This window comes from Gymnogyps californianus, chromosome 1, assembly GCF_018139145.2.
Source record: "Gymnogyps californianus isolate 813 chromosome 1, ASM1813914v2, whole genome shotgun sequence".
Classification (NCBI taxonomy): Eukaryota; Metazoa; Chordata; class Aves; order Accipitriformes; family Cathartidae; genus Gymnogyps; species Gymnogyps californianus.
Genome location: NC_059471.1, coordinates 3,940,136 through 3,964,924, shown reverse-complemented (window position 1 = coordinate 3,964,924; position 24,789 = coordinate 3,940,136). Strand labels below are relative to the sequence as shown.

Below are 24,789 nucleotides of genomic sequence, written 5' to 3'. Positions count from 1 at the left end.
TTCTTTCTGTCTTGTTTTGTGGTCCAGCACTCTGCACCACTTCATGTTGAATACAACTTCATTTTCTTTCTGTTCCCTTTGTTCAGCTGCTTTGGCTACACCTTCGCTCACCAAGCAGAGACAGGGCACGGGCCTGAGATCTCTCTTCTGACTGTTCAGAGGGTTTGTTAGCATGCTCTGCGGTATAGATTTGGCCTTTCCCAACCAGTCAGTGCTCAGCCAGGATCCAGGGAACAGCATGAGTCAGCCGCTGTTCCTGGTTGACGGCTTTGATCCGGGAAGGGGAAGAGATTTCGCCTGTATGAACAATGCTGTCCCAAACTGCTTCCACTCAGACTTGGTTTATTTGCTGAGTTATAGCCCTTGAGGTGTGGGATTTTTAATTCTGCTACACATGGTAGGCAAGCTTCTGCTGCTTCTGGGTAGTCTCCCTGCCTCGGGCGGTGCTGCAATTCTGCTATTTCTATCTTTTCATCTGCTGTTTGCTTGACCCAGGGCAACAGTGGCTTCTTTCAGTTGTGCCCCAGGAAGAAGCAAACTAACTAACCAACCTATTTTATCAGTCTGTAACAAATGCTGTGGAATATGATCTGAATTTGCAAATGCAGCAATGAGTTTTAGGTGCCTCACATTTTTATGTAGTTGCTTTACATTTATTCAAGCTGGGGACCTGTGCATCAAGGTATAAAAATGTCCTGGTTAGACTGGGGTTCTGTCTTACGCTTCTGTGCTGACTTAACGTATGATAAATCATACATGAATTATGGTTTATATTGTCGTAATTATTATCAGGTATTAGGATAGCTGAAGTGTGAGAATTATTAACATTTTAATGGGTTTGTCTGATTCTGAAAGGTGCTTGCTTGCTTTCTGTAAAATCCATCTTCCAGTACCAAAATAAAGGATATGGAAAAATGGCATTAACTTTGATGCCTAAATTTGTTCCGAGAGTGTAAATACGGAACAGTTGGGTGCAGGGGTAACTTCTGTTTCCACCCTGCTGCTTGAACTTTATCTGAATAACTCTACCAGAGACTCCTTGCTTTTCTGACCAGGCTTTGGATTCTGCTTTCCCTGTTATCCCCAATCTCAGTTGCTGTTGAGTTGTGCTCCTCTCTGCACCTTCGTAGTCTTCTGCCTCGCTTGTCTCTGTACTGCCCTTCCAGTGGTCTGTGCAGCTCACCTGGAGTATTTTATCGTTTCATTCCAGTCTTTAGAGTACGTCTTCTCTTTTACACTGCCTTCCACCACCAAAATAAGGAACGGCTCAGCAGCCCTGCTGTGCTTTTCTCCTTTGATCATTTGTGTGTGTTGGCCATCATTTAAGAGCCTTTACAAGAGGACTGCTCTTTCTTCTTTTGTGTAAGACAGTGATGAATGAGCTGTTGATACTTAGCAAATTATAATTTAAAAAAAAAAAAAAAAAATCCACCATTGAAACACATCCAGTTCTTGTATCCTGTCAAATTTTCACATTCTGTCCCGCAGTGCCGCACAAATGCTGATAGCAAGGAAGTATAATACATTGATATGGAATGGCAAGGTGGTTTTCGGCAGAGGGAATGTAATTAATTAAGCTGGAGTTCAGCCACAGCACTTCTAAAAATACTGCTTGGAGATTGCGTAAGCTCCTCTGTACAACGTCACCCTGGCCTAAAAAATAAAATGGGTGCAATGTGACTTTAAAAGCGGTACATTAGGGATCCCATACGATCATAACAAGGTTCCTGACTGAACTTGTAAGTGTGTTTTGGGGTTTTTTTTATTGTCCATCTATAAACCCGTAGTTAGGTCAAGTTCCTTCATCCTATAGATGACCACTGTTAATCTAGTCTGTCCAGCCATTGACATGTCCTCAACGCCTACACAAACCCTCTGGGGGCTGGTGACCGGGTTAAAGGCTTGTGGAATTGAGTTTCAGCTGTTGAATGATACAAGGCTTCTCCGAAGATGATAAAACAATCTTTGGTGATTGTTTTGCTGAGTTACCCAGCACTTTCCTTTTCTGTTATCGCCTATGCCTAAGGGTACAACATCACCCAAACCACATGGTATTCTTGCTTTGCTTGAGAAGGTCAGTGGTGAAGCAGTTCCCATTCATTCCAGTACGTGAAGCACATGGGTGGATGAGACCAGCAGGAGACCCTGCAGCAGTTGCCTGGTCTGTCACTTCATCTGTGCTTAGATAACTAGAAACGTGCGCTGTTTTTCAGATGCTTCTGGTAGTAATTCAGCCAAGGAACAGGAACTGCTGCCTTTAAAGTAAATGTGTATGCAGGCACGTCTTCTCTCTCAGCACTCAAAGGTGTCTGGGTTGGTTTTTTTGTTTGTTTTTTTTTTGTTAGGATTCTTCAAGGGACATTCGGGAAGCGCTTCATGAACTGTTGTGTTGCACCAATGTCTCAACTAAAGAAGGCATCCATCTTGCACTGGTGGAGCTGCTGAAAAACCTAACTAAGTATCCCACAGACAGAGAATCCATATGGAAGTAAGTGTGTTCAGTGTCCTTGCGTGTCTACTTGTTTTCCTATTTGTTTTAGTAATTGAGGCGTTAGGCAAATATTGAGCTAGCTAAGGAGGTAACAGGTATTGCAGGTATACAGTCCTGTTGTTCTGTAAATATTTGGAAGAGCGGCTATACTAAGCACTGTACGTATTCATGACTGATGTAGAAACTCTGTGGTGTTCTTGCTTGTCGATACTCGTAGCGGGAATCCAGAACTGATGACCGCTCCTGGAAATAGCCCTGTATTATAAGCACTCAAAGCATTCCCAGAAAAGATGAATTCAACCTTCAGTTGAAAACCTCATCTCTTCTATGCAACTAATGTTCTGTGTTTACTTGACACTGCATTAAATAGTAATATTTACCAGCAGTTGATTATATCAGTCGTGACAAGTGGATTGGCTACGTGGCATTGTGCTGTCAGAGGGACTTTTTCTGTCTGAGCAAAAATAATGAACATTTGTGTGGGGTTTTTTGGTTGTTTAATGGAGGCAACAAAGGACGTGATGCTCCAGGACACATGGTTTGAGATGGAATTCTTGAGTATTATTGGAAACACTTATTTTAGTCTGCTTTGTCTTCCAGTGTACTCTTACATTGTTCTTGGAGTTTGGTGGAGTTTGGGGTTTTTGGGTTTTGTTACTTGGTTGGGTTTTTACCTCCTCACTCCTTTATTTCTAAAGAAAAAAATACACTCATTTGTTAGCGTTTAGTATGAAAGCTTTTCTTGGGTTGTATAGCTCCAGGTGTTAAGTATTTCTTGGACAGTTTAAGTAAACAATTTTTATTACTACTTGTTTTTTCCAGCTCTCCTCTCAGTTTTCTTGGGTCCTATCAAACATTAATGCAAATACTCAGCCTGGAAGAGACAGTCTTGCCATGAGTTTGCACATAGGTTTGGACAGTAGGATTTTGCTGCTGACCAGCGCCTCAAAGTGCTGCTGCAACATAAAGTAATAATGCTTTAAAAGGTTGTATTTTGCAATGTCCAGGTTTACTAAGAAATATTTCAATCTGTGTATTTTCAGATGCTTGAAGTTCTTGGGAAGCAGGCATCCCACTTTGGTGCTTCCGTTAGTCCCAGAGCTGCTGAGCACACATCCATTCTTTGACACTCCAGAACCAGACATGGATGACCCAGCCTGTATCTTTTTAATGAAGCCAATTGATCTTTTTGACTGTAATAAATTTTATTCCTGTCTTCCTGATACTCACATTTGTTAAACCACTTCAAACTGTAGGAGACAGTCCCGTAGCTATTTCTGAATCCCTTTGCCACTTAGTTTTCTTACTCAGCAGGTGATGGACTAATTGTTATCTAGAACTGTCTTCATAAATACCAGTGTGATGTAATTGGCCTTTTTTTATGCTGTGATGAATAATCTGTTTATCAAGCAATTTGTCAAGGTTTAGGCTTTGCAGATGAGTCCTTTGATGTGAAAACATTCATCTAGTTTGCACTAATTTTGAAGATACTTTAGCTTTTAAATAAGAAGAGTGGTTTTCCTTGTCTGTTTTGTTTTTAGGTAAAACTTCTCCTGCCCTTACTGTTGTGCAGTGCGTAGAACAGTACCGTCTCTTAGTGCAGCAGTGGCTGAATCCCCATAATGCTATAAATTTAGCATCTTTTTGAAATAACTCAAAATCAGAAATCCTTATATTAATGTTAGCACTTCTAGTGCTTTAGAATACAAACTGTTATTGTTATACCATTATCCTTAACAATAGAAGATGCCTTGGAAACACGAAATACCGTTTTTTCCATTGTTCATTCTCCTTCCCTTCTGTGCAATTGCAGAATGTAATGTTATTTCTGATGCATGCTGAGAGACGTTAGACTGGAACAACTCTCTTCCTCTGTGAAGCTACTCCTTATTTCTCTCACCAGTCACAGGCCATGAGCTAGAACTTCTATACAGATTAAATAAATAGCTTGTGAGAATTGAAAAGGGCTAGAATCAGGTGGAGAGAAAGATTAATCCCTAATCAGATAGCTGAGTAATAATTTGAGTAAATTTGTCCTATAAGTTGAGAATTGAAGGAACATTGCAGGGGGGAGAAAGCTGTTATTTAGCTCAGTGCACCTTCCTGCCCTGAACAAAAGAATATTATTTTAGAGAATGTTCTGGAGGTAACTTGCCACCAAATTTCATGGAGATAAATTATGTGAAGACAGGCCTGGGAGCCAGAAACTACAAGGTAGACCTGAATGGTATGTTTCCAGTGTAAACTGTTAATTAAAAACATGGTTTTGTTTGATTGAAAGCACTTAGCAAATTTGAATCAGGTTAGTTGACTAGCTTCAGCTGAAAATTTGGAAAGGATTTTAGGTAAAGAGGAGAAATTGGTTTGTCAAGTGGAAACCTTTATGCTTGGCAGCCCGTGGATGCAGAAGGTTTTTCACGAGGTGAGAGACTGGTGGGTTCAGTCCCTTCTATGGCTGAACCTACTTCTTCCCCGTGCCCGCGAGTTCCCAGACGATCATAACCTTTGCACTGGGATCCTTTTCACGCTCTCCTGTTAGAGAGATCTTACGCTTGGGGTCAGCCCTGTTGCAGGTGAGTGCCCCAGCCTTTGGGCTAACTGATTAAAGCCTTTGGCTGCCCTCTGTATTTCCCGGGCTCTCAGACTGTGAAAATGTTTTTTCTATTCCAGAATCATCTTCCCGTGTTTGATTCTGTGGTTTGTTTTAAGTCTGTGTAAGAGGGATATTTTTCAGGGCATCATAGGAAATGCAGCAATTTTCAAAGACTCAGAGGTAAATGTTTAATTTTAGATGGTGTTTGGGTACCACGCTGGTAAGCACAGTGTAAGCTTTGAGGAAGAGTGAAACTCCACCTAATGAGCATGTTCTGCATTTATAATCCCTGGCTCCTATCCTTTGTGTCGTCTCTGAGCCATCCCACGTTGGCAGTAACATCTTTCCTCCAATATGGCTCATCCAGTAACGTTTGTGCTTTGTACTTTGTTGTCGTCTGCTCAGACAGCTGCCTCTTTGGGTTTTGTTCAGCATTCTCCAACTGTAAAGAACTTCCTAAACAATCTCCAGCAAAGAAAGGGTTGTTGAGTTGTTGTTCTTTTAACTTGCCATCCCCAAGGAGCTCTTCTTGCTGTTGTTTATTTTTCTTTAACAATCCATTTCAATAGACATTGCTGTTCTGGTTCTGATTTTTAACGCTGCTAAAAGTTGCCCAACAATGCCTGCCCTGTTCTCTGATCATACATTCAGACATTACGCCTATCTTCGGGACAGTCTCTCTCATCTGGTCCCTCCGTTAAGAGTAAGTTGAACCAATTTGGTTTGCACTTTGCCACTCTGTTATGAATATTGCTCGTCTCTTCCATGTCTGTCAGTGTGCAACACTTCGATCCTAGAAGTTTTTTCTCCCAAGCACTAAGAGAATGAATATTGAAATGTACATTAAGTGAGGAGAGCCAAATATTAAATTGTTACAATATGGATTTTGTAATATTTTGGGGAGAATAATAACATTTTTGCTCTCAAGTGAGAACAGCACATGGTTTGCTGGTTAGGAAAGAATACTGGGAGGGCAGGATTCCTGGGAGCTTTCAGCAGCTCTGACTGTGTGGGGAAAGGGAGCTTAGCCTCTGTAGATCTTCCAACATTTGCCTTGTGTCCTACCTAAATGGTTTACCCGTGGGTGAGATGTGTTCCCTGCTGCTTTGAAGCATGTTTTTCCTGCATGTAAGTACAGGGGGGACTGAAGTTGGTCATAAGTGTTATTACAGGTCATAAAATGAATTGCGGTTTCTGTGGTCTTGGACTTCCCTTGACTTCACAGCGTCATAGTTAATAGATAAGGAAGGTGTTTCCCTCAAAGGGATGTTGAAGTTTAACCTGAGGATCTCTAGCTGCAAGAGGATTATAAAATGGAGAGTATTAACTAGCAAAGATGCAGGCTTGAAAGCCTTGATACAAATTTTGCATTTGAGAAATGAATTGGAGCTCTCAGTTGGTAGTTGTTAAATAATGTGGCAGCATTTTCCAGTGTTGTTACCTGTGTTAGACTTTTCTCTCTTTTTTTTGTTTGCATGTGTTTCTTCGTGCTTAGTTGCCAGGTAGAAAGCTGGTGTCCTCCCCTGTCTCTCCCAGTATTACACCACATGAAGATCCTTCTCAGCAGTTCTTGCATCAGAGCCTGGAGAGGGTTTACAACCTTCAGCACCTCGACCCCCAGGGCATACAGGAGCTGCTGGAATTTACCATCCGGTAAGACTGCAAGCTGACCTGTTCGTGGGAAGATTGGTTAGAATTCCCAGTTTCTCTGAAGCAGGCGCTTTGCTTCTGAATATCAGTCTTGTACTTTGCCGTCGAGCACTTAGCCTGAGACTTCTTCTAGAGAGCGTGATAAAAAGGTATTCACGGCCTGTTTGAAACAAAACTGATGGTCCCAGCTCTGGCTCTGCCTCGCTGAATAATCAGTGTGTGTTTTAGGGGAACATCTTTTCGGAGCATGGTAAGAGTCGGGTAAGGGTGCTCTTCTTGGACTGTTCACTTATGGTAAAATACACTTTCAGTTTTTATGGATGACAGCCTTGTGTGTCGTTCTTAGTTCTCTGTCCCTGTATGAGTCCCTCATTTTGATCATATTATTTTTAATGTGTGTGCGCAGGGTTGTTTGTTTCATTTTTGTGGGAAGAAAGAGGTTGTCCCCTTTGCTTTTTCTAATTTCCAGGTCCTGTGGCCTTTCAGTCAGCAGGAGAGGACCTGCTTCTGGTGCTTTGTTGGGTTCTTATCACCAGTCCCACTTATGAAGGACTTTGGCATTCATGATCAGTTTGAAAATCAGAGATTTTTCTGGAATAGACAATATTATTGCGTGTTGCTGTCTGCTGTTGTATAGATAAGGGTGTACAGGATGGCTTCTGAATGTGGCTTTTATGCTGCATCTTCCATTTCATCTCTAGACTGATTTACACAAACGAAACACTTAAAGTGCTTCATTGTGATTCCTCTACTTGGAAAGAGGAAAAGAACCTTATTTTGAGAGTTGGGAAAACAATCTAAAATGCTTTGTTTGGAATATGGAATTCCAAAAAGCTTTATTCTTTTCCTTCCCCCAAAATAGCTGCCTTTTCTGTCTGCGTACCTGTAAATCGCTTTCGCACCCACCTACAGTGACAAATAAACAGTGTGCTCCTCCCTGACAACCCAGCTGTGAAAACTGTATGGTTTGTCTTCAGCTCTTTTGAAGCTACTATGCGCAGCTTAAAACTTAGTCTCAAAGCATTTAATGCACTCAACGCTTGAAACATGTAATCTCTTGGCAGAGCATCCAGAATCTTATAGGCACGGTGAAGGTCTGGAAACCTCGCAGGCTGTGAACGTTTTCAATTTTGAGTGTAGGAATCACGTCAGAGACGGCTGCATGCGTAACTTGTATGCAGTAAAGGACAGTAATGCTTTGGAGTTGATGGAAATTACTGGCTTGGCTTTTTTCCTGCTGGGATCACCACCCAGGAGCTGTACGAAGCCAGCTGCTGTTTTCCACCCTGAAGAGAAGGGAGGATTTAAGACAAAACCAAAAAAAGTGTTAAAGGTTATTTTGCAGAGGGCAAGAGTTTCCTGCACCGACAATTTGGTTGCTGAGAGGAAAGGGATAGAAGAGGCTCGCAGCAGTGGATTCTGTGGTGGGCTATAACTCCCTCCTCCTTTATCATTGTTGCCATCGGAGGAAGTAACGCAGACCTCGTGGAGCTGGTGTCTACTTGGGACTTACATTCCTAACCACGCTCAAGACTGACGCTCTTCCCCCAGGCTCCGCAGCTGAAACTGCAAGACAGGCTTTTTAGCAAATCGGTCTTTGTGGTTTGGTTTCTCCATCTATAAAACAGGAATTTTTTTTGTCTTGCAGGGATGTTGAAATCTGTTTAAGATTTGTAGGGAAATAGAATTAGTGGAATTGGGAACTGTAGAAGACTGGGAAATGGAATATCTGCCTAGCTGTTAGCTGAGAGATGACATCCTGTTCCCCGTTAGTGTGTTGTGATGCATTAAATCTGACACGGGAATTAAGCACCCAGGAGTCTCTTCTTCTCTCTGCTCTCTGGGAAAAGACGAAATGGAGGCACTATGTAAGGCTCAGGCTGGCTGTGCTGTTGTTGCATTTAAGGAAGGCACAGCCCCTCTGCTTAGGAGAGATTTTCTTTGGCTGTAAATTATACAGATATCTCATGGATTTTTTTTTTTTTTTAATGTCTCAGCGCTCAGCAGCCTTCTGGTTTGGCAGAGCCAAAGCTTCAGAATTGCATCATCAATGCAAAGATAAATCTAAAATAAACAAAAGGAAAGGGTCATCTGAAGAAAAAATATTCTTTTTAATAAGTTCCAGTAAGAAACATGGAAGTAGAGTGACAATTTCAGTACACTTTGGATCAAAGCAAAATGCAGAGAACAACAGAGATGTGTTGAATCCCCGTCATGCAACCTATTTTGAGATCTGTAACAAAAAATGAGCTTTGTTTTCTTAATACACACTTTTGATTTTAAAACATGTCTAAGAGTAGAGAACTAAAGCCTTTTCGGGTTCCATTAACTGTCGTTTTTTTTCTGTCAAGTTAAAAGCTACTGCTATTGCTGTATGATTTACCAGAAATACTTATACCAGACAACACACAACAGCTAGTTGGGCAAATATCAGTACATCAGATTTCAGCTTGGTTTAAAAAGGCAGCTATATTTCAAATATGCTTGGTTGCGTGAGCCTGACGTGTTCCAAACAACCTTTGCTAGCCAACATGAATAGTTAGATTTCCCAGCAGTGTAACATAAATGGGTCGTTAGCTGCTGTGGAAGTCTGGAGTGTTTTAAGTTAAATCTGGAACTGCTACGCTGTATGGTTCCCATAGGGCTGCAGAGTAATGTGGGTTGACAGACTTACTGCTTCCACCGCTGTGCTCGTGTCAGCCTCCGGGAAGAACGGAGGTGCCAAGTCCCAAAGTGCAAACTGTTTTGTAGTGCATGTTTTGCTATTGTTCCTGGTCCTTATTCTAAGGATAAGAAAAAGCAAGATGCAGGAATAGTTGGCTTCATCGTTGCTGTTGCTGCGTTCTGAGTGCAGTTAGATTAACCTGCTTGCTGTCTCAATGTTTTTGTTTGTTTTTTTTTTTCTACATGCTTCAGCGATCTTCAGAGGCTTGGAGAACTGCAGTCAGAACTGGCAGGGATGGCAGATTTCACCGCAACTTACCTTCAGTGTCAGCTGCTCCTCATCAAGGTTTGGCTTCATCTGTCTTTTTTGGGCTGTTCTTCAAAACAGTCCATCACACTGGTGCACTTTCATGTTTTGATGTTCGTGCTGAAGACTGATGTACGATGAAAGCGCAGGTTCCATGGATTTCTGATATTCCTGCTTCCCTTCTGTGGCAAATAATTTATGCAGTAACTTTGCCAACGAGCACGCCAGTGCAGATCTCTGCTGTACCTAGGGCTTATGTTGGTTCATGTGCATTTTGCCAATGCAGAGCTTATTTTCTGACCGAAATCATAATGGAGGCAACTACTCTGTACCCTTTTATGTTACGAGAGTAACTTTTCTCTGCTAGTGGCCACTGGAATGCTTTTTGCTAAACTGCTGCTATAAGTGGAGTTTTTATAGACAATGTTTTGTAGACGGCTTTTTTGGCACCAATGCCAAAGGAATTCTTTAGACTTGCTTGAGCAAAATATCAGTCATGCTTACTTTCACGGTGCTGAAATGATCTATATGTTTGGTATTAGCAGATGAAGTGGTTACTTTGACACCATGGCAGCAACCCTTTTCAAAGTCAGCTTCTTCCTGTAAACAGGAACTAATGTTTTGCTTCACTTCTCAAGCTATAAGCTGGCAGTAGTATTTAAGTTAGTCTCCTGGCATTCTTTAGGTGTTTGAATGTAACTTATACACATGTAAAGCAAGAACTAAAGCAAGCAACAAACAGGTTTCCAGAAGAGACTCAATAAAAGCTTTGTTATGTAAATACAAGAAGGGATTTCAGTTTCTTTGCTAAATGCGTAGCTGCCAGTTGGCATATCTCATGGCAGCCCTCAAATCCTTGGAATACATTTATCACCCAAAGAAGGTATTGTAGATGAGCGGTGTTACAGTTCAGTGTAATCCTAGCTAAATCCAGAACTTTTGCCAAAGCGAAATGTGCTATCCAGGCAGAGGACCAGCATTTGGAGGTGGCTTTGTTGCCCTTCTCCGGGGTCTGGAGTGAACCAGATGGTTTGTGTATCTGGCAAAGAGGAGTGCTCTGTTCGGGAGAAGGGGGTAAAAGCTGCACCAGCCATTCTTGGCTCGAGCTGTAAAACAGTCAATACATCAGTGATGCAGAGGAGTCAGTAATGTGGCTGAAATGAAAAAAACTTGTAATATCATACAATTAGACATTCTGATATGGCAGAGAGAACCCGAATGTCAGAGCAGCCCTTTTCAGTAGATTTCTTTCCAATTGCTTCTTTCCCCAACAGAAAGAAACTGTTGGGGGAAAAAGGTATCTTCCTTTCCCAGCCTCTCGAGGCTCAAAAGGTTTCAGACCTTTAAAGGCTTTACATACCTTGTGATTTTAGGGGTACTTAACTGGGATTCTGGGGCCAGCCTAGTTGAAGGATATAGTCTGTATGTTCTTGAGCTTTGGCTACAGCCAGCTTTGTGTGTAGCTGTATCTAAGGACAGGCAGCTTCAAAAAGGAGGCAGTGATATAAATCATCCAGTCAAGCTTTCTTAATTTTTTTAAACATAAATCAAAAATCAAATAGGGTGTGGTTGGGTGTTTTGTTGGTTTTCTTGTTTGTTTGGTTTGGGTTTTTTTGATACAAATATCAGTAGCTGATTTACACTCAGTATTCTTAGTAACTCCAGGATCTTTGGTGGGGCGGAGACTGTCAACAGGAAAGTTCAGAAATACAACTGTGTAGGTGTGTTTCTGGGGACAGCTGTTATTGTTTCCACTTTTTGCCTGCAATCTGAGATTGCCCTGGTCTTGGCCTCAGGGAGGTGATAAAGCAGTGGGCTATTGTTTTTCTAATAAGTGACTTCATTCTGCATAAAGTTCTCCTTAAAAAGTACGGAAGAGTTCGGCTCAGCCAGTCTCTAATTCATACCTTTGTTAGTATTATTCTCAACTTCTGTTTTATATTCTATAGTTGTATAGATATCTCTGTGTATTTATAGAACAATACGTATTTTGTAGGCCTTGGTTCCCCGTGTTGTATTTAAAAGCACAAGAGAAAACTTTGGCCTGCTTTTTCAACCAACCTGTTGGTGTGTACAGCTGAGAGACAGAGCAGCTTCCCTGCTCCCAAGCCCATCTAGCGCAGCGTTATAATGTTTAGACTGAACTGGGTATTTATCGTCATTTCATGGTTTTCTTCTGTAGGCCTTGCAGGAGAAACTGTGGAACGTGGCAGCTCCTCTGTACCTGAAACAGAACGCGTTAGCATCTGCTGCAGCCAAACAGGTGAGGTAGAAGCATCTGGGTCTGCGTGGAGGCAAGGCCTCGGATATGAGCCCTTCCTTGGCCGTGCAACAATAAGATGCTTCTGACTTGCCACTGCCGTAGTCTGTCCGAGTAAATCTTAGTTCCCCAAAGTGGAGTAGTTTCTCTCATCTTCAAAAGATGAGTGGCGAGTGGGAGAGGTTCATGACAACTGTAAAAAGGCAAACATCGCACCCATCTTCCAGAAGAGCAAGAAAGAAGATCCAGAAATAAGTGGGCTGCTTGGCCTCGCCTCATTGCTGGGGAAGGTTATGGACCAAATCCTCTTAAAAGCCGTTTCTAAACAAGTGAAGGTCAACAAGGTGATTGGGAACGGCCAAAATGCTTTTCCCGAGGGCAAATCACGCCTGACCAACATCGTTGTTCTCTATGATGAGGGGACTGGTGCTGTGAACAAGAGGAGGGCAGTGGATGTTGTACCTCTCTGACTTTGACCAAAAAGCCTTTGATGCAGTCTCTTCTTGTTTCCTTTTCACCAAAGTGGCAGGTTTCTGGCTGAATAAGTGGGTGATGAGGCTCCTCCAAATTGAGGAGCCAGTTGATAACGCTGGAGGAGGGCGTGGCTGCTGTTCAGGCTGGTCTGGGCAGGCTGGGGGACTGGGATGTCAGGAACCTTGTGATGTTCAGCGTGGGGCTCCTGGGGGACAACGCGTTGAACATGAGGCAGTAAAGAAGGCCAAGTGCATCCTGGGCTGTCTTAGCAAGAGCGTAGCCATCAGGATTGGGGAAGTGGTCCTTCCCCTTTCTTCAGCTCTGGGGAGATCACATCTGGAGGGCTGTGTTGTGTTTTGGGCTCCCCAGTAGAAGGAAGATGCTGAGAAACTGGGGCAAGTGCAGCAGAGGGCCACCAAGGCGGTCAGGGGCTGGAGCACATTCCCTGCAAGGAGAGGCTGAGGGAACTGGGCTTGTTCAGCCTGGAGAAGAGAAGGCTTCAGGGTGGATTTACTGCTGTCTACCACTGCCTCGTTGTAGGATATAGATGAGGTGGAGCCAGGCTGCTCTGGAGAAGAGACAATGGACCCAAGTTGGAATTTGAGAAATTCTGCTTAGATATAAGGGGGGAAAATTTATCATAAGGGTGGCTAAATACTGTAACAGGTTGCCCAGAGAGGTGAGGGGAATCTCCGTCCTTGGAAGTGTTCGCAATTTGATGTGGCCCTGAGTAACTGGATCTAATTAGACCTGCTCTGAGCAGGGGACCAGGGTAGATGACCTCCAGAGGTCCCATCCAACCTGAGTTATTCTGATTCTGTGATGTATAAATGATCTGATCCTGGAAAAACTGAAGCTAAGCCCTAAGAAAAGGTAAAGGAGAAAGCAAGCTATTAAATAATCCGGAAACAAATCTAGAGTAAAAGCAAGTTTCATGGATCTGCTGGGAAACTATGCTGACATTTTGAGTCTTCAGTTAATTAAGATGTAATAAGAGGCAGGTACTGCTGTGCATCAAAACCTTCTATGCTGTTGACAGCTGTCCTCAGGGATGAGTAGAAACAAAAGCCTATCAGCTTTTTAAATCTTCTCTAATTGAACTGTCTGTCTTGGGTGCCCTTCTCAGTAGCTTGTGAACCCCCTGGGAAGTTTTATCTGTTGTGATTGTGAATGTAGATCATTTCCCGTCAATGCAAGGTGAGGGAATATTTCCTATTAAATAACTTGCAAGTTCTTGGCTTCTATACAGTCATACTGAACTCAGCTGTATTAATTTGAGCACTTCCTTGTCTACTTAAGCCCATCTATTCGACAGATAAAGTACGATGAGTAAAACTGTGCAATGTCCCGTCTAAGCTTTTAACCATGTTTCTAAAATAACCCAGAATGATGCTTATCTTGTGATAGTTCCCATCTTCAGCGGCAGTGCGTGAAGCATTGTTGAATTTAAAGTTGTTTTCAAGGGAACTTGTCAAATCTAGCTCCAAAAATGTAAACCTGAGCAGGACCACTGAGGTTGCTCTGTTGTGCTGCTCTCATTTTGTGTTCCAGAGTAGGCGGTGGGAGTCGGTGAGCACTCTGCCCCTAGAAATTTAAAATGCGATGTCGAAAGATAGGCTGCCGATGGAGGGAGTGCTTGATTTTAGGCCAAGTTTCATGAATGGTTTCTTTAGTATAGCCAAGATAACATTTTAGTATTCGGTGCCACTTCATGCCATGAAGAATTTCACCAAAAGAATGAGACTCGTGGATTAATGTGTTCCTCGGTATGAGGGAAAATACCAGAATCTTGTGATCATGCTTGTGCAAGAGTTTAACCAAGTCTGATGGTTTGTTACCCCTGTGGTGTCTGTCTGACAGATCTTGGAAGAAACTTATAAAATGGAGTTCATGTACAGCGGAGTGGAAAGTAGGCAAGTGGTCATTATTCACCACATGAGACTGCAAGCGAAGGCGTTACAGCTTATAGTGACTGCGCGTACCACTAGAGGGTAAGGATGACCTGGGAAAAGGATCTTTAGGGTTAACTGTAAGCTTAGTTTCCTCAAGCTTTGTTTAAAAAAAACCAGCAAGGATAAATTAGACACATAAAACATCACGGCGTGCCAGTAACCATTTGCTAAACTAATTCAGAATGAAGAGCTTTCTTTTGCCTTTGGTGTAGCTGTATGGTGACACAATACGAAAGTAGACGACAAAATTATTAGGAAGACATGTTTTGGGGGTTGAGTTCTCTCAGCTGTGAACATATAAATAGGTTAAAAATGTTGCAGAGTGTGTCTTAGAGTTGATATTTGGGACCTATTCAAATGAGGAGAAGTCAAAGAACGCACTAATCGTGTTTGCTTCATTAAGTATTGCTGAGTTTTTAGCATCAGAAAAGAATTGTCTTTGATGATCTGCAACTAATGTTTGAGTCAGATACAAAATGCTCATGCGTATACATGGCTTAGGTAACACGAGAGGCTCTGTGTGGGTCATTTTGGCTGCTGAGGTCAATGCAGTTACACACGGGTTTGGATGGTTGTAGAATCAGAACTTCATTTGGTGGAGTTAGAGCAAGGTGGTTAGTATCCAAATTTGTTTACTTTTGTTCCGAGTTTGTTGCCATCAATTCCCTGTGTTGCTGTAGAGGTCCATCATATATTTGCCTCTTAACCTCCTGTTTTATAGGTGGAAAGTTAATATTTTCTAGCACTGGCTTTGGGACCTTAATTAGTGCCTTATGCAAATGATTTTTTTGTGGGAGGGGGTTATAGATGTGGGGAGGAAGATGGCAATTAATTTTTATTTTTTCTCTTGTGAGGAACACCTTTCTGGCCTTAACATTGTAAGATCTTTTAGTTTTTAGGAGCTTGAACTGGATTCCAAAACACCTAAATGCTTATAGCCGTAGAGCCAGTTTTCTTTATTTAAAACTAAAACAAGGAATGTTATCTTCATCACAGAGTGGAACCCCTTTTTGGGATGTGTGAAAAATTCCTACAGGAAGTGGATTCCTTTCAGAGGTGAGAAACTCCGTTGCTTCTTCACTTTACGTTAGAAAGTCCCCCCCACCATTGCCATCAGGGAATACTCCGTTTGTTTTTCATCTCTTCACATCTCCCTTCCCCTGTTGCTGTCCTACATCGGGGACTGCTATCGTGAGATAATGATAAAGCAAGAAGTGAACTCCCTTCTAAATGCGGGATCAATGGAAGAGCTTTCCTGGGAGTATGACAAAAAAGGGAATTTCCCTTTCCTTTATCATAAATTTCTAAATTGTAAATGAGAGAGTGAGTGAACTGTCTGCATGCTCAAGGCGGGAGCCATCTCGCCCAGGTGTTGACATCTGCTTGGTAGACCACTGCTTCTGAAGCACTCACCCAGCTCTCCTCTCACTGGAGAGGTGCTTCTTTCATCTTATCCTAATCTAAATGTTTAAAATAGGTCAGGTTAGGGATGCCCAGGTGTTTTCTGTTGACTCAGAAGGCAATTGGATAGCTAGCCCAGAGACATAGACATCCGGAGTTGGCTGAGCAGAATTCCGTCTCCAGTTCTGACTAAATTCCCATTTATTTGTGGTCCATGTTCTTGGCAGTTGTGGCTGGTTAAGTGATGAGAAAAGGGAGCCAAATGTAGTTGTGCTTATTTGGTAGCTAAGGACTAGAACTGTTCGTTTGCTTTGTATCTTTTCTTCACACTGAGTCTCCGGATCAGCAAAACTCATTGCTTTTTCTCAGGAGTGTAACTCCTGTGGACAGTGATGAATTCCACAAAGGGAGTCTGGATGATGGTGGATCTTGTCAGTTAGCTCTAAGGTCACCTGTAAATGCTCGGATACGTAAAATTCCCGTGTCTAGGTTTTGCAGCCTCAGCGTGCCACATTTTAGCTGCGTCCCATGACAGAGTAGTTGAAACTTGTTGTCTGTGTAGTGGCAGTCATAGGAACACAAGGATGTGTATTCCTGCGTAGCCCTCTTAGCACGTACAGAGGAGAGTGTGATTTTTCTCCACCCTTGCCAAGCTGGTGGTAGAGGCTTCCGCTTATGGATTATGAGCTCCTGTAGAGCACCACCCAGGATCCTGAAAAAAATCTCGCTTCTAGATCTTTAGGACCTGAAGCTGGTTTGGGCATGTCCGGTATTCCTGTCCAGGCTTCGTAGAGTCAACTGCAGGTGAAGAAGATACAGTGCAACACCAGATTTGATAAGCGGGGAGGAGAGCCTGTTGTTCAAGAGGCTGTTCACCTACAGAAATGGTGCATTTTTTTCACCAAATTGCACGAATATTTACTAGGCTTACAAAACTGTCTTGCTAAACACCGCAGGAACGTTGCCGATAATAACAGATAAGCCACCGATGACTCAGTCTCTTGAACCATCTTCCGCATGCAGGGCTGTAGGGTAGTAGTCCAGTTTTACTTCTGTATAAAGAATAAGAAATGTCAAATGCTCTTCTTGTGAGAGGCTGTTGTCCCAAACTGTCAAATGGATTCTAGTCTCTGTTCTTGACCTCTAGAACTAGCTTCTCCCCCCCCGGCCCTGCCCCAACGGATTGTAGTTTACTATTAAAATTTCACTCCTCAGATGTAATAAGTAATACTTTCATAAATATTGGTAGAGGAGAACCATTCTGGAAACTTTGCTGCAGCGGAAGGTCAGACAACTCTCGTGTTGGGTGTGTGGGTATGTTAGATCCTGTAATGAGTCAGCTATTTAGTTAGCCAGATGAAAGTGCACAGCATAGAGAATCCGGCATAGGCATGTCTTCCCTGAGAAGCACCAATTTCAAAAGTTTGCAAGGCAGCTATAGTAGGAATGGCTCTTTCATCCAGCTGTGTTTCTTTGTTGAGACATCAGGATGGAATGCAGAATACTGGAATTGTCTGTAGTCTCATTTAATTAGCGCTCTTACTATCAAAGTAGCATCACAGCTGCACATGCAATCCGAGCGGACAAATCCCTACAGTATGTGGTTCTCATTGATGTGTTGTTGACGGGCACCTCAACGCTTCTAGCTCCTTTTTTGTGAACCTAGATTCCTTTGCCCACTGGGCTCTGTATTGATGAAGGACGTAAGAAATGAGATCTGCATAGCCCTTGATGTTGTCAGTTTGAGCACAAGGTATGGTCCCAACATAACTAGCCAAAATCGTCTTTATCTTCTGTATGAGACGTGCATCAGAAGGAGAATCTACCTATCTAATTCTGTCATTATAACTAAGTATAAGGATTAAGTAGCTTGGCTGAAAATAACAATACTGTTGAAAATGTTGAAAAAAGTATTTGATTTTTAATTTATTCTTAACACAGATGTTTCATCTCTGAGCTCCCACATATGCAAGGCAGTTTTGTAGATAAATTGCTGGACTTAATGCCCAGACTCGTGACATCCAAGCCTTCGGAAGTGGTCAAGATTCTTCAGACAACACTGCGACAAAGTACCTTCCTCCACCTTCCTCTTCCAGAGCAGGTCAGTAACACAGAGAATTAAAATGCAACATCCTTGCAGACTGTCTTAGCATCTGACTAGTTCCTTATACACCATGAAGCTTTTAGAATTCAGGTTTTTGATCAGTCACAAGTGTTATTTCTTCAAAGGCTTTCTCCTTCTTACCTAGCGTCCTCAGGACTACTGCTAAAAATACAGAAGACTTCATAATTCCTGGCAGTATCTGAAAGAATCCAAAGTTCATGCACAATGTCTCCATTAAGAGCAGTAATGATCGTCTCTTTTTCTTTCCTCCTCCTCCCCCCACCTTATTTTTGCCAACCTCTTTGCCCCTAATAGCTCCATAGAGCTACTGCAAATATCATTGAGCCTACCGGTGAATCTGATAATCCTCTGAGGTTTACATCGGGGTTGGTAGTGGCACTGGATGTTGATGCAACTCTGGAACATGTGCAGGATCCCCAAGGAACCGTTAAAGTTCAGGTAAGCAGTCTCTTGACATAAATGCAAACAAGATTGCGTCTTACGGGGAGTTTGTTGAAGAATGTCAATACTTCTAAATTGCAAATAATTGTACACTTTATTATTGACAATGTTGGATTTCTGTGTGTTAACCACACATTTGGAAACTGGCTTGTATACAGTGCGCTGCGTTGACTTGCGTACGGTTCCTGAGAGTTTGCTTTGAGCACTTTGATGCCATTCTGTGCTCCACACAGTGCTTTCACATGCAGTGGGCACGTTATGGACATGAGCACAAATAAATGGTGGTGGACTTCCAGCTTGTATAGCGGGAGAAAGAGGAGCAAAAGCAGCTGTTCTGAACGGTACAGAAATATGCAGGCTCTTGGCTCTTCGTATTTACAACTGTCATGGTTTAACTCCGGCTGGCAACTAAGCCCCACGCAGCCGCTCGCTCACGCCTCCCCCAGTGGGATGGGGCAGAGAATCGGAAGGGTAAAAGTGAGAAAACTCGTGGGCTGAGATAAAGACAGTTTAACAGGGAAAGCAAAAGCTGCGCACACAAGCAAAGCAAGACAAGGAATTCATTCACTCCTTCCCATGGGCAGGCAGGTGTTCAGCCATCTTCAGGAAAGCAGGGCTCCATCACGCGTAACGGTGACTTGGGAAGACAAACGCCATCACTCCCAACATCCCCCCCTTCCTTCTTCTTCCCCCAGCTTTATATATGCTGAGCATGACGTCATATGGTATGGAATATCCCTTTGGTCAGTTGGGGTCAGCTGTCCCGGCTGTGTCCCCTCCCAACTCCTCGTGCACCCCCAGCCTCCTCGCTGGTGGGGTGGGGTGAGGAGCAGCAAAGGCCTTGACTCTGTGTAAGCGCTGCTCAGCAGTAACAGAAACATCCCTGAATTATCAACACTGTTTCCAGCACAAATCCAAAATGTAGTCTCACACCAGCTACTCTGAAGAAAAGTAACTCTACCCCAGCCAAAACCAGCACAACAACTTAACTTTCTTCCTACTGCTGAAGCACTAGTTTCAAATGCAGCTGAGGAGATAGGTGTGATACGATGCCAAGTAAAATACGCAAGTGCACTGCATAACAAAGAAATCAAAACCTCTGGAAGAAGCTGATGTTGATGTATTTTTTTCCACCTGTGCTGTGGGCCTGAATGGCCGGTGTGTGGCTGTTAAATCTAGGGCAACTGGACTGCTGGCTCCAAGATACAGCACACCTTCTTGCCTTCCGAACTCAAACAGAAAACACCAACATAGCACACACTGTGCAAATCCCCAGTCCGGTTGTCAGTCAGTTGTTTCCTGGGTTTTTTTCTGCTATAGGTATTGTATCCAGATGGACAAGCACAAATAATCCATCCTAAACCGGCTGACTTTCGAAATCCTGGTCCTGGAAGACACAGACTGATAACTCAGGTTTACCTCTCACACACAGCGTGGACAGGTAACGTTAATAATGCAAGTTCATGCGATTGTGTCGCTGCACTTTTCTAAGATAGGAGTGTGTCTTGCTTGATCCCAGTCTCCTGCACGTAAGACGTACCCCCCCCGAGTCTCGGGGGCTTTGAGGATCCTGGAGTCTACAGCTGTTGTTGATGCTACCCTTAGCATTGCTCAGATTTCTGTTCTCGCAGCCTTTGAGCAGTTCCGTCTCCCTGGTTGACAGGGCACTACTGCTGCGTAGGCGACCAGAGGGGCTGCCGTCATGGGAGGGAAGGTGCTCGCTACGCGCTGGGGGCTGCACATGCAGTCTTCCGGCACTGGGAGCCTTTACACGGGAGCACATATTCAAGGTGAGGTCACCTGTTTCTGTGCAGAGCAAGATCAGTTGTAGGAGTCAGGCCTGCAGCCTAATGTAAAGGCAAGGAGTCATGGTAAACTGACTCATAATTCATTGTTTTAGATCTGACGGGTATTGGAGCAGGGCAGAGAACCTTTGGAACTGTGTGTACTCAACAGTATAATTTCACTGCTGATTAAACTTTCACCCTTATAATGCCCTAAAAACCCACCCTTTAGCTCTGATGAAATGTGCGACTGCAACGTTCACGTTCAGTCTCAGTTGGCATTCACGCTTCCCCGTGGAAGGGCTTCAGTAATTGGCTCGTGGGCTTCAAACAACAAAAGCTGAGAGTATTTGTTCGCAGCTCCCTTTGTCCTGTTTTCTTTTAATCCCTTCATGTTTATTCAAACGTGGGCTTTTTTCTGAGCAGAAAATTTTTTTTTGACCAACAGAGTTTTGTTTATTGCCATGTTCGTTCCCGTACTCCTTCTGATATAGCACTTCCCTGGTGTACTGGTTCATCCTCCTATCCTTGGTATTTTTTGGAGAAGAAAAAATGGTATTGCTTCTATGACTGGAAGTATCTGGATTTAAAGGTTCATCCTGTACCAGAGGGAGCTGAATCAAGTCCTTATTTCTGCTTCTGCAGCATTCACTGGAAGGGCATTTTAAGTACAGCCCTAAGGGATTCTGTTCTGGGGTCTGCCCTAGCCATTATTTTAACTATTAACTTTGACATTGGCACTTAGGCGTATAAAACGTGGGGAGGGGTTCAGGGAACGGGGTCGGAATTCAAAATGGCACGATTGCCTTAATTCAAGACAGTGAAACTTACTGAAGGCCAGTAAAAAGCGCGTGCTTAGGAAGGAGAACGCCCAAATACAAAGCAGGGATTAACTGACAGGTGTATAGCAGAAGCGATAGAGGTGACTGCGAGCTACAAATAAAAGAAGGGTTGACGGTATGGCGAAAAGGTGAGTCTCAGGGAGGTGTTGGCTGAACTGTGGGATAACTGTGGAAAAAGGTTATTTCTTGTGTTCTGTCTGGTTGATGACGTCTCAGCTGGAGCACCACTGCAGTTCTGGGCATCGCATCTTAAAATTTCATTTAGGTTTCAGTAATGTGGTCCTGTGGTGGGTTCGCCCTGGTATGCAGTTAAGCCCCACGCCCCACCCGGTGCTCGCTCCCTCCCCGGTGGGATGGGGAAGAGAATCAAAAGGGTAAAAGTGAGAAAACTCGTGGGTATCGCACCGTTCAGCAATAGATAAAACATCCCTGTGTCATCAACGCCGTTTTGGTCACAAATCCAAAACATAGCACCATGAGAGCTACTGTGAAGGAAAATTAACTTTATCCCAGCCAAAACCATTATAAGTCCATAAGCAAAAGTCCTAAAGGAATCATGTTTTTCAGTCTAGAAAGGAACATTTTGATGGGGCTGTAGGCCAGCATGCTGCTCAGTCGTACTATGTAGACCGAAAGCCCATTTTTGTTATGACCACTGGGAGAAGAACAAAGTGACATTGCCTTATGGGCAGGATTAGGAATCTCTGTCTAGCTGCTGAGATGGTGAAGGAGGGGAAAAGGCTGTCTTGCACTGTAAAAACCTCCAAGAGAAGAGAATCTTCAAGTAATCTCTGCTGCGAGTCTTATCAGACGTCATCTGGATTTACTTGATCCTGCCATAAAAATATAGGTAGCAAGACCTTCTAGTTCTATGGTCTTTTATGATTTTATTATTATTTGGTTGGAGTTACTTTTAACAGTTATTTTTGCAATTTGCTATTTTTAAGTTAGTCATGGGATTCTCTTTTTAAGCTATGACAAAGGAGGAGGGGGACACCTATAACGGTGCTTAGTTCTACTGTGCTGAATGTAATGACAAAGTTGTATTTTTCAAACACCAGACTGGATTCTGGTCAGCCCAGAATGGCTCTGTACTTAACCCAGCATACGTGAGAGAAAATTTCCTTCAGTATTGGTTGTTCACTGTGTGGTGACAGTCATTTTGGGGTTGTTCTGTTTTTTTTTCTCTGCAGAGCCGTGTCAGATTGAAGTGCGGTTGCTGCTGGCTTACAATTCCAACCGGAGCAAGGCATCTGCTAAAATTCCTAAATCTACCTGGAGCGAGAGCTTGGAGGCTCTCCCGCAATCTGAAAACGGCATAGAGGGGACCATACCCTTCAGCAAACCTGTCAAAGTTTATATAATGCCCAAACCTGCCAGGCGGTGAAGTCTGTCGCTAAAAGAAATATATTTATGGGCTTGTCGGGTTACATGAAAACAATATCCAGTGTTCCAAGAGAGTGAACCAAACCGAAACAGTTTTGTACTTGCGTAAAAAAAAAAAAAGTCAGCCATGGAAATAAAGCTGCTGAAGAACAATTGGTCTCCTCTGGTAAGAAGCAGATAGACCAATACAGGAATTACTCAGCTGGTTTAAGAGTAGTTTCAAGAAAATGGAGGTGTTTCTATATTGAATCAACAAAATCCAGACAGTTCTCAATCACCATTCCAGCAGCGATTTCACTGGGCTGTATCTTCAGTTTTTACTTACCAAAAGTTTCTCTTCAAGGCCTCTAGGTTTTCTGCTATGTATTTACTAAGGTATTTACTATGTAAATGCTTAGGCGCATAAATCAATGTTATTTTTACAGTACTCTGAAATTAAGCTAAGGAGTTCAGGTTTTTTGTGGGGGTTTGTTGGGGTTTTTTTTTTTTTAGGTCTAAAACTTGTATTTGTGCATTGGTACCTAAATTCTGAGTTTAAAAAAAAAAAAAAATTCCAAAGTGCTGCTGTTCTTGTGTAGGAACTGCAGCTCAAAAGTGAAATTGCCAATTGCCGTAGGCTAAATCCTGAGCTGTTTTACATCCTGTACAGCTGTACTGAAGCTTGTAGAGTTTTGGGGAGGGCACAGGTTGTTCACGTTGTGGCGCGGGGGGAGGAGGAACCTGTGGTGCAAGCGGCAGAACTTCAGTTAGCAGGACACGGAGTTTAATTGAGTTACAGCAACAAAACAGTATGTTGCTGCTTTTGTTTGTTTACATAAAATGGAGTCAAACATATTAATCTCCGAATTGTAATCCAACTCTCCTGTTGCACATTCGTATGTCTTTAGGAACAATGCGATTAGATACTATGGGTTGGAAAATTACTAACCCCGTCCCACTAAGTTTTACAGAATCTGTTTCTGTGTAGTGATCTTGGCCTGAACCAATCTTACTGAGATGAGAAAATCTGTGTAGTTTTTCAGTTCAGCAGCAGTTTTGGCTGTCAAAGTCTTTCTGATCAGCTGAAGTAGCCAAACATGCTCTCAATTAAGCAGCAGTCAGGCAGCTTGTCAGTGTTCCCCTGAGGAGGTGAGCTGGGCATACGGGGGGACAAGAACTTACTTAAAAACACGATCCTTCTGGCATTCCTGTTGGGAAGTGTGTCCGTGCATCGCTGCCATGTGCAAGGCTTTAGCGGACTGAGGAACCTCCTATGATTGGTAGCAATCCTTTGGTAGGGTTTTCTAGCACTTAATGTGTGAAACTTTATAGTGCAGCAGCCAAATGTTACCTGTGTTCATAAATCAATTGGTAAAAAAAAAAAAAGGTGTATTTTTAGCAAGTAAACAAAGCAGTGAAGAAATACTTTCTAGTTGTACAGAGATTAGTGTAAATAATAACCCCTTATGTGCTTTCCTACAATAAAATTGGAAAACTCATGCTAATCTGTTTCTTCTTTATTATATGAGTGAACACGCATGCCTGCATGGTCCTAGGCTAGTAAGAGATTAGTGCAAGTTTTTTGTGATTTTGCTTTAATTTTTTAGCACTGACATGTTGTGGTCCAAAGACTCATAACCACAAAACTATTCAGCTGCTTTAGGTATTCTTGAATTAAATATCCTTTCTTTGTGCCACTGCTCTTACAAACTGTTTTGCTGTATTTCACCTTTAAGCACTGCTTTGAAAACCTCCTGCCCATCTAACACCTCAGTCGTTACCATCTGACTCCTCTTTGGCATCCTCAGTTCAGTTCCCAGGGGACAGGGGTTGCTGTACATCTCTTATTATGAAGCTGTGTCCGGGCAGATGCTTGATGAGCTGAGCTAGCTCATTACAGACTTCTTTTTTTTTTTTTCCCCTTTCCTCTCTCAATTTTACACTTTACCAGTATTTCTGCAGTTTGTCATCCCGATAAAGACTTCTAATGTAAATGGTGCCCATATGCTCCAGGCCACGACCGATGCTCTGCTAGGCAGAGCAGAGACCAGGGGCCGAGGGAGCGCCTGTTCGGTCCCGAATGCCGCCCTTCTCTCTCAGCGCAGCGCAATATCGATGGGCAGCACAGCGGAGCTTTCGAGCTCCTCCCGGGCCTGGAGATAAACCCTCCAGGTCTCGGCATTAACCAGCTGTCTGGCATAAACTCTGCCTTTCCTCAGGGTAGTTTGGCTGCTCTGCGGATATCAGTATTTGAGTTATGATTTATCATTTGTTCCCAGGTGACACATGACCAAACAGCTACTCCATTCTGGGCATAATTTTTTTTTTTTTTTTTTTTCCACTTTCAGTATCAAATTCTTGGCATCTTTCTCTCTTCTTCTGAGCACTGGAACAAATTTCTACTATTTGGTCCCCTTGTGCTGTGCTTGAGCTCCTTTCA

At 43.0% G+C, this 24,789-nt stretch overlaps 1 protein-coding gene across 2 annotated transcripts in view; it reads left to right on the top strand.

Annotated features, from left to right (window-relative positions):
• INTS4 (integrator complex subunit 4) overlaps positions 1-23,890 on the top strand; it is a 41,296-nt gene extending 17,406 nt beyond the window's left edge. For both annotated transcript variants that reach the window (XM_050898253.1, XM_050898245.1), the window contains exons 12-23: positions 2,346-2,488; positions 3,535-3,650; positions 5,654-5,787; positions 6,580-6,737; positions 9,651-9,744; positions 11,888-11,968; positions 14,300-14,430; positions 15,388-15,447; positions 17,734-17,893; positions 18,212-18,355; positions 19,679-19,799; positions 22,178-23,890. In XM_050898253.1, the coding sequence (XP_050754210.1) occupies positions 2,346-2,488; positions 3,535-3,650; positions 5,654-5,787; positions 6,580-6,737; positions 9,651-9,744; positions 11,888-11,968; positions 14,300-14,430; positions 15,388-15,447; positions 17,734-17,893; positions 18,212-18,355; positions 19,679-19,799; positions 22,178-22,371 (1,536 nt within the window). In that variant the 3' untranslated portion in view covers positions 22,372-23,890. The remainder of the gene's footprint in view (positions 1-2,345; positions 2,489-3,534; positions 3,651-5,653; positions 5,788-6,579; positions 6,738-9,650; positions 9,745-11,887; positions 11,969-14,299; positions 14,431-15,387; positions 15,448-17,733; positions 17,894-18,211; positions 18,356-19,678; positions 19,800-22,177) is intronic.
• The last annotated feature ends 899 nt before the right edge of the window (positions 23,891-24,789 follow it).